This window comes from Pyxicephalus adspersus, chromosome 7 (genome assembly GCF_032062135.1).
Source record: "Pyxicephalus adspersus chromosome 7, UCB_Pads_2.0, whole genome shotgun sequence".
In the NCBI taxonomy this organism is placed as follows: domain Eukaryota; kingdom Metazoa; phylum Chordata; class Amphibia; order Anura; family Pyxicephalidae; genus Pyxicephalus; species Pyxicephalus adspersus.
Genome location: NC_092864.1, coordinates 36,774,567 through 36,784,541, shown reverse-complemented (window position 1 = coordinate 36,784,541; position 9,975 = coordinate 36,774,567). Strand labels below are relative to the sequence as shown.

Sequence of the window (9,975 nt, the reverse complement as noted above, 5' to 3'; positions counted from 1 at the left end):
TGTATGGGTATTCGGTGCTACCTTCTGTATTTGTGCATAATTTAAAAAGGTATCCCAATCACTTCCTGCATTCACTAGGTCATCAGTTCCAGAATTAAATATTCATCAATAAGTTTTGTACCTAATGTAAAATAAATAAGCTTATTTAATAAAGCAGTGCAACATTTGATAAAATATGAACTTCACTGCATAGTAAAACACAGCAACCAATTACATTTCTATATACTGCATGCAGTAGAATATGCTCAGAATAATAAACTGATATACAGTAGGTTACTAAACTTCACAGACTGTTGGCTTATTGAATATGTGAAATATAATTTATATATATATATATATATATATATATATATATATCATAATACTTGTGTCCCTTAAAATTAACACACAATATAAAAATAGCAAACTAAGATGCTAAATAGGAAGATATTTTATTTCACCATTTCACCTTCTTGTTCAAGGTATTGATATAATAAAGTCATTTTTTTCCATAATCAGTCATTGAAAATGTTTCAAAAAATGTTAATTTTTGTTTTCTTTATTGGATAAAAAGTGATAGAAATGTTACAGTTCACAGTCACTAGAGGGAAAAGCTTCCTCCTGGGATAGGAAATGAAGCCATGTCTTCATAGGATGCAAACAAAATCTTTGGTTTTCGATATACTTTAACAAGTACAAAGATAATGTTACAAGGATTGGAGGAGAATAGACTACAGCAACATTAATTTAATTTTTATTTCTATTTGGTTCTTCTGTTTTCTGAGCAGCATCAAAAGATTCTCCCAGGATTTGAACAAATTTGAAGACATCATGAAAAGAGTTGTAGAGTGGTACTGGGGCTATCCGTAAGCCATAGGGTTCCCGCCGATCACACTGTAAAACAAAAAAGAGAAATTGAATCAGTAATTATTCTTCCCAATGACCACCAAATTAAAATACTGTGAGCTGTGGATATAGAAATTACAGCAGGGGTTTCCCTAAGATCTGTAAGTTATTTCAAGGGGGTTCTCCATGGTAAAAAAAGGACTAGAAACACTGATTTTATTCTTAAAGTGAGATTGCTTTCCCATAGACTTCAACAAGGTTCAACTTGAACACCCACACTGACATTATTTTCTCTTGGTACACCTGCAATGACATTTATTAGGTGGCATTTATATCTGATGCTCACACATTCAGAAGTGGGTTGGCAATTTGTGAGCAGGGAGACAAGCAAAGTAAGACATTTGCTGACATAATGCATGAAGTGATTGTGGTTACAGTTATAGGAACCTGCGGAAAATAAGACTTGCAAGGTTTTTTTTTCACCCTATTTGCCAGCCTCCCCTGCAAGCAGCATAATTGATAATAGAAGTTTTTACAAAATATTTCCTAAAAGTTATGTATATTTTCTATGGACTATACTTGCATGTAAATTTGTATAAATAAAATAAAAAGAACAAAGCACTTTAAAACAAGTTACCAACAAGTTTTCTTTTTGGAAACTTTGAAATAAATGTTTCTAAATGCCTTTGTAAAACAAAAAAAACAAACAAAAAACAAATAAAAGCTGTTGACATTGTTAATTGTCAAACACGTCGTCGGCATTGAACAATATGACGTACCACGACTCCTCTTTTTTTCAGCTCCTGGTAAACAGCTTTTATGGGAAGCGAGAAAGTCAGGGACAGCTGACAACCCCGCTCCTCAATGCGAGAGGGCGTGAATATTTTTGCATAAGGTTTCTCGGGTTCAGCAATGTTTTCACTGTAATAATGTTTAATTAAATACTCCAAATAGCCGGTCAGTAAAATAGATTTTTTTCTTAAGGCCTTCATGGTGGTTTGATTGAAAACCTGTATAGAAAAAAAAGACATTTAAAATGTAAATGGATAAACATTCACTTAAATTAAAACTAAAACAAAGTCACAGAAGATAAAGGGGAGCCTCCATTTTTGAAGAATGTAAAATAAAAATATGTGCATTGGTTCATATTAGAACCTTCACTATCAGAAGGTATTTTTGTAGGCAGTTTTGAGCCTGCAATCGGATGCAACTAATGTTACTATTATAATGTTTTCATATAGTGCATATTACAAAGAAAATTACAATGGAAATAGAAACACAGACAGCTTTTAAAAAAACACTTGAAAGAGTTATTTTTTCCTCACTCTATCCGCCATTAGGGTTATGAAGCCTATCTTTCTCCCAGAGGACCATGCAGGGCCACCATTAGAAATTTCTGGGTTCTAGATTAGGTAACATTTCTGAGTTCCCCTCTAACATCTTTAAAAATTACAGCATTGCTAAAATTTAAAAAATTTAAAAATTAAATTATTTTTTGATCATGGCCTGGTACAGAAGTACCCCTTTTCCTTCCCTAATGGTGGCCCTGGGGCTATGCTATCTATTCCAGCGGTCACCAACTGAGAGAAAATTTTGGTGGTCTGCAGCTCCGGCCAGTGTGCCCCCTAGCGGGGTCAGGAGAAGGACCATGTCTCCCTTATAAATCACAGGCTCAGGGCAGTGGGCAGGTTGTGTCTCTGGTCTGAGCCAGCGATGGGAGAGTGGGGGCGGGTTCTGGCAACATGATGTCACTCTGGGGGAAGTTTTCCAAAGTCCGTGGAATTAGTGGTCTGTGATGTCCAAAAGGTTAGCGAACACCGGTATATTCTACAGCCTCCTCCATGGAACATAGGCCTGCTTTGACTTCATCCAGGAGGATTTCCTAAACACAAAGTGGTAATCAACCTTTGGGTGCCCTTTTAGAGCTAAATTTTTCCTGGTATATTAGATTGATTGATTGATAGATCCAAGAAGAAGGCTGTTCCATTAATCTACTTATTAGTTGTTCCAGATTTTTCTTTAGTAAGAATGTTTTACCCTTTAGATTACCAATAGTTTTTCTGATGGTTAATAATGTTCCAACGGGAGTCTAAAGGGCTACAAAGCTACCTATCTTGGGATTCGTAACCTCACTGGTCATTGGTTAGAAAAGACAAAAAAAGTTGCAGTGCGGACTCAATTAGTTTCACAGCCTTTGGTGTGTAGATGTCCTGTTAGGTTCAACTTCTAGGTGGGTACAATAGAATAACCTAAGACAAGCCACCATCTAAAATGGTGCTACACCAACCTCAATGCAGTGTTTTTGTTAGCACATCATCCACATTTCCAGTATCTCTTTGGTTACACCTCATTGAAAGCTTTTTGTTTGCTGCTAATGAAATAGCCCACTAGATCCTGTAACAGTACATACCATTTTAATGGCTAAAGTTTATTAACACGTTTGCCACTAGCTGTCATTTGCTTGTTCGCTGACCAAAAGTTTCAGAGAACACTTCTTTACAAAACACAAAAATAGGAAAGTCCTACTCCATTGACCACCAATAGAAAGGGGACACTTTCAGGCTTCTGCACTCCGTACATCATGTTGTGCATGGAATACTCTGGACAGCTGTACATTGTGCTATATTTTACATACCCTGGGCTGCTACACACTGCAGATTGTGATGTAAGTTAAATAATTCTGAAGGCTGCACTTCTGATGGCTAAAATGTGTTGTATGTTACCTAATTAACTCAACAGCACTCTATACCAGTGTTTCCCAACCAGGGTTCTGTTCCTTCAGAGGTTGTTAGGGGTTCCCTGTGCAATTAGCAATTTGTGCTTCTCAGGTCATTTTAATAGATACCATAGATCTTTTTGGCTACCTTTAAGTACGTCAGCTTCCCCAATGGCCAGTAGTGTAAGAGGCATTCTAACCACCACACTAATGTACTATGATCTGTGGATATAGTAATTATAGCCGATGTTCCCTGAAGACCTGAAAGTTATCTCAATGGTTCCCCATGTTATTAGGGTTGAGAAACACTGATCCATACATTATGAAGCACATTACACAAGTGGGCCCTTTTCAGCCTGCTGTATATCTCTGCACAATAAAAGCTGTTTTTTTGTTACATAGGGCTGGCTTGTAGCATTCTGCATGCTTTGTCTGGATTGTGGCACTTTGCATGCTATGCTGTATATTACACAATCAAGACCACTGCAATCTATGTATGCTATGCCATCTGCAACATACCTCAAGCAGCTGCTCTGCAAATGCTGAACACAGAACATTCATACCACCAGGATTTAAAAAAAAATAATGATTCATCCACTCAATAGACTCGCACACTTTTTACCAGCCATATACAGTGGTACCTTGGTATAAGTCCACTTTGGAATAAGTCCAACTTGGTATAAGTCCTGTTTGAACACAAAAAAATTTTGCTTGGTATACAACCTTAGCTTTGTATACAACCTTTTTGCTAGAACTTGTATGGGTAAAAATGAGTCATAACACTGTATAATGAAAAAAAAAACAATTCACCATATCCTTCCCTTTATGGTAGATATGCATAGAAATGTTTACAATGCCGTATATAGTTTTTCTGATGAAATAGAAAATGCAAATAATGAGATCTATTGCCCATTCCTGGATGTTTTTTTTTTCTCTGGCAGCACTAAAGTACTGTAGGATCTATTCTGTTGATTGCACCGGGAGCTGGGACCCAGGCAGCGATGGCGAGATCCATTCTGCAGAGGTTCAACAGCAGCAGTTAGCAATTGCCGTGCCAAAAAAGGGTAAAAATTGTCCATAAAAAAGAAAACCACTGAGCGCTTAACTCTCATTGTCAGAGGCTCCCTACCGCGGGTTTAATGACAGATACACATAGCAGCGATGTAGTGACATAAGTTCATAAACCGAAAACCCTGTAGCACGACTGTGATGAGCCGGAGCTAAAAAAAAATATGATTTTTATAGAGCCTTTTTACAGTGAGGTACTTTGTGCAAATGATCCCCTGGTGAGGAATTTTCTATCTGTACTTGGATTCCCAGGTCAAATTTGCCTAATTTAGCAGCTAAAATTCATGCAGAAAGCTTTCAGGTTTCAGCTTAACAGCTTCTGTTGTTACAGATGAAGCATTAAGTTGCCATGTAGAAAATTATACAAACAATCAGTGCTCAGGAACAATATAAATGGCTTCTCTCTAAATGCGTTTTAAACTGAGCTTCTAGAGTGGAGAAAGTTAATTTGTTCTGTTGTGTCCTTGTGTTGTGACTCTGTTGTGACTCTGCGGAGACATCCGTGTAGGAGAACATGCAGTAATGGCACCTGCCAACGGGCAGCAAGGGATGTTTATGTCTGAGCAGGAGGCCTTCAGCAGTATAGTTGCTCCCTGGATTACACAGGTTCACCCATGATAGCCTATCTTCTCCAGTCTTGGAGACCTTTAATAAATCAGTCATCTTTTAATTCTGCCAAAGTATGTGTGTTTTATGAGAATGTGAGACCATGTGGGATATTCATAAACAATTCCCTTGGTAATCTGTCCAATGATAGTGATTGTTTTATCAACATGTGAAAGCTACGAAGGACTTTAAATTACTTTAATTAACTAGAGGTGGGTATGTATAACTCTGTGTACTTAAAATGTATTAAGTAGAAGTGGATGAAAAGATTGGGGTAATTTATGGAAGGAATTACCAAATTAACTTACCAAGGTGAATTATAACCTTGCAAGGAAAAATTCTCTTAGCTTAGTGAATGTGATGATGGTGTACCTAGCAGAGAATACCCAATCAATGTACGAAATGTGAAAAAATTGAAAAAAATTTTCTTGCACACGATTAGATTTCTGAAGTCAGCAGTGGTTCATCTCATCCTTTGCAAGGATTTTTCTTTCATATGAACAGCCTTTAAAATCCAAAGGGTACCCAAGCTGTGCTTGTTAATTATGGCCACATCCCTATTATACATAGACAAACATATTTGTTGAAAGCCACTAGGTTCTGGGAAGCCAATCTTACATCATAGCAAAATATTTAACAAACAAGAAAAAAGTTTTTTTTTTATCTATAAAAAAAAAACTTACTTTAATAAATAACATTAAAAAATACAATTCTAAAATCACAAACTAAATACTCCTGTGGGTTTTCCTAAAAAGGTATACCCAGTTCTACTCGTTTTGGGGAGATTATCCGCTTTTTCAAGAAAGCAAGGAGGTCTGGTTGTGAACATGCAGTGCTCCTCCTATATGCTGGTAAAGGGCGGACAGAACAGCAATCTAAGGACTAGTTCTTATAGGCAGCAACCAAATGAAATCTAAAATGTCTCAAAACCTTATATGATACAATTGCCCAGCTTCTGTTCAGATGCAATAAACGTCTTGATAATTTGAAAGTAATTCCGATATATACACACACACTGTAGTTATCCACTGATTTTCATAATCTACTCACAAAAGCATCCTAATAAGTTTCAAATAGTTAAACGTCTTGTCTATCCGATCATCTGGCTCTGTGTCCCCTCTGCTGACAACTGGCTGTCAATCTATTGCTTTGCGGGACAGCAGTAAGAAGAGCAGAGGGGACACAGAGTCAGATGGTCAGCCAGACAACACACTTAACTTTTAATCTAATTATTTAACTATCCCTTTGCATGTTTTAGCAAGGCTATAGGTACCTTGGTACATTGTTGCTCCCTAAGTTGCAAGTGTCCCTTGTATAGGGACCTATTTTTCATAAATTCACCACGTTTGGTGGCTTTGTGCGCTTCCCAATTAATGGAGGCAGAGGTGTACTCTGGAATAATTAATTAAAAGGAGTCATCTATTGCTAATTCAATTTCATTACCCACTTATTTATCATTTAACCAATTTCATTGATCCTCCAATGGGAGCCAGATGGTCGTCCCCCTAACCCACTCAGTTGTACCATAATAGGGTTATGGTCAGACCAGGTAGTGGACAGTATGCATGCCCCAGAGAATACCAGGATTGAGGATGAAGGCACGGAGACATGATTAATCCTGCAATATGGTTTATGAGCTGCTGAGAAGAAGGTGTAATCTCTAGACTGGGTGTTCAAATCTCTCCAAACATCTAACAGGTCATATTACCTCAACAAAAAGCTATCTTGTGAATATGCTTTGAGGGTGCCTATGGCAAGGACTTTTTGATTTATCCAAAATCTGAACTAGAGCCAGGCGGAAGTCTGGCTATATGAAAGTGATTTGTGAAGAATGCAAGCTGACCTGAAGTGGGGACATAGTAAACCACAAACACAATTACTAAATCATTATTGATCCCTACCACTAGTATAAATCTGCCCTCTGGGACTCTGAGAATGTCAGAAACTTGATATTGTAGAGATCTTGTTTTGGCTAATGTGTACAAATAAAGAAACATGTAAACATTACAAACCAAATTGAGTTGGTTAAATGAACAGTGCAGTACTATGAGTCTGTCTTTTCCAAACTAAAACCATCTGACAAAAGAAGAATCACTCCACTGACTGATTACATGTATTTCTAAGTATATAAACTAAGTATATAAACTTCTATTTGAGCTATTTGAAGGTGAGGGTTTACGATTATTTGACATTAGTTCGAGCGACTTTCTTTTGCAGGCACATTTTACCTGCTGATGGCCTTTTTTGAGAAACATTAAAGTTGCACCAAATTTACACTTTAGAAGTCATCAAGACATCTGAAAGATCCAGAACTTGCCAGATGTGGAAGAGTTTTAATGGCCATAGGTCTTAATCAAAATGATTTTATACACAAGTAATGAAGGTTAGCAAGGCTATAGGTACCTTGGTACATTGTTGCTCCCTAAGTTGCAAGTGTCCCTTGTATAGGGACCTATTTTTCATAAATTCACCACGTTTGGTGGCTTTGTGCGCTTCCCAATTAATGGAGGCAGAGGTGTACTCTGGAATAATTAATTAAAAGGAGTCATCTATTGATAATTCAATTTCATTACCCACTTATTTATCATTTAACCAATTTCATTGATCCTCCAATGGGAGCCAGATGGTCGTCCCCCTAACCCACTCAGTTGTACCATAATAGGGTTATGGTCAGACCAGGTAGTGGACAGTATGCATGCCCCAGAGAATACCAGGATTGAGGATGAAGGCACGGAGACATGATTAATCCTGCAATATGGTTTATGAGCTGCTGAGAAGAAGGTGTAATCTCTAGACTGGGTGTTCAAATCTCTCCAAACATCTAACAGGTCATATTACCTCAACAAAAAGCTATCTTGTGAATATGCTTTGAGGGTGCCTATGGCAAGGACTTTTTGATTTATCCAAAATCTGAACTAGAGCCAGGCGGAAGTCTGGCTATATGAAAGTGATTTGTGAAGAATGCAAGCTGACCTGAAGTGGGGACATAGTAAACCACAAACACAATTACTAAATCATTATTGATCCCTACCACTAGTATAAATCTGCCCTCTGGGACTCTGAGAATGTCAGAAACTTGATATTGTAGAGATCTTGTTTTGGCTAATGTGTACAAATAAAGAAACATGTAAACATTACAAACCAAATTGAGTTGGTTAAATGAACAGTGCAGTACTATGAGTCTGTCTTTTCCAAACTAAAACCATCTGACAAAAGAAGAATCACTCCACTGACTGATTACATGTATTTCTAAGTATATAAACTAAGTATATAAACTTCTATTTGAGCTATTTGAAGGTGAGGGTTTACGATTATTTGACATTAGTTCGAGCGACTTTCTTTTGCAGGCACATTTTACCTGCTGATGGCCTTTTTTGAGAAACATTAAAGTTGCACCAAATTTACACTTTAGAAGTCATCAAGACATCTGAAAGATCCAGAACTTGCCAGATGTGGAAGAGTTTTAATGGCCATAGGTCTTAATCAAAATGATTTTATACACAAGTAATGAAGGATTTCTGATAAATATAGACGATAGAATACTTTTGCCATGACTTCAGTATGAGATTTTGCTTTTTGTTTTATATAAAAATGTAATAAGTGCCTGGGGGTCTTAAAAGTTTATCTGGAAGAAGATGAAAATCAGAATGAATCTTTTAATAACATAATGTTGTTAAATTGCTTGCCTGGGCATTGCACTTTCCCTGGCTGCATAGGCTATATCAATTTTAAATGTTTATTAAAACAAAGGTTTCCCTTTGATAATATTGGGTCTGATTTTTAAGACTAGAGTAGATAGACTATCATGGGAGAACCTGAGTGATCCAATAAACCTGGAAAAGATCAGGATTGAAAATATTGCCAAGTAATAAAATTCAGTCTTAGAGAGCTTTAATAAACTAGGTCCATTATGTAGTGGTCCTTAGCATTTATCACTGCAAGTCGATGATGTCAAATCCTTACCTCTAAACTTGCGTGAAGGGAACAGACCAGAAGAATAGGAGGGTTGGACAGACGAAATCCATCAACTCCCTGGCTTAATTCCAGCTCTAGTGTCAAAATATGAAACAGAGTATAACTATTCCATGGAGGAATCACAAACTACAACACAAATGTAAGATATTGATTTACTTAAATTTGCAGTCTAATTTTTTTAACAGTAAAATTGTACCAAAACGTAACATAAGGCATAAAGGCAGCATTAATCTGGGAATAATGATTCTGATATATCTGACAACCATCAACCTAGAGCTGATTTTTCTTCTAAAGAATATTGTTGACACCATGAACCACAAAATGAAGGTACTCAGATAGAAACCAACACATGATAAGAAAGCAATTTGATCCCTAGGTAAGCAGATAAATAGTGAGATAAATAAACATATAAAAGTGGTATAATATCTGCCAAATGATTTGCATTTCTCTCAGTCCTATCCCAGGATTTACAAAACCCTACCACACAGATAGATGACACAGGGAATACAGAAGGGTCCTTTATTGACCCCTAGTTTAGGAATTGGCATTAAAAGACAAGCCGAAAATTAGATGGCCTACGTGGACTACGTGTTGTTGTCATTGGTCTGGTCCCTCTGCACTTTTCTCCTATCAGTATAGGTAGTCCCTGGGTTACATACAAGATAGGGACCGTAGGTCTGTTCTTAAGTTGAATTTGTAAGTCGGAACAGGTACATTATTTTAATAAATGCAATTAGGACAGATGTTTGTCTCAACATGTTATTAGGCAGCGTGGTGTCAGTTAC

The 9,975-nt window shown here is 37.0% G+C and overlaps 1 protein-coding gene across 1 annotated transcript in view; it reads right to left on the bottom strand.

Annotated features, from left to right (window-relative positions):
* Positions 1-415: 415 nt before the first annotated feature.
* Positions 416-9,975, bottom strand: part of KYNU (kynureninase) — a 51,937-nt gene continuing 42,377 nt past the window's right edge. The window contains exons 6-8 of the mRNA XM_072419084.1: positions 9,179-9,316; positions 1,605-1,835; positions 416-873 (exon numbers count right to left, since the gene is read on the bottom strand). Of these exons, the coding sequence (XP_072275185.1) occupies positions 727-873; positions 1,605-1,835; positions 9,179-9,316 (516 nt within the window). The 3' untranslated portion in view covers positions 416-726. The remainder of the gene's footprint in view (positions 874-1,604; positions 1,836-9,178; positions 9,317-9,975) is intronic.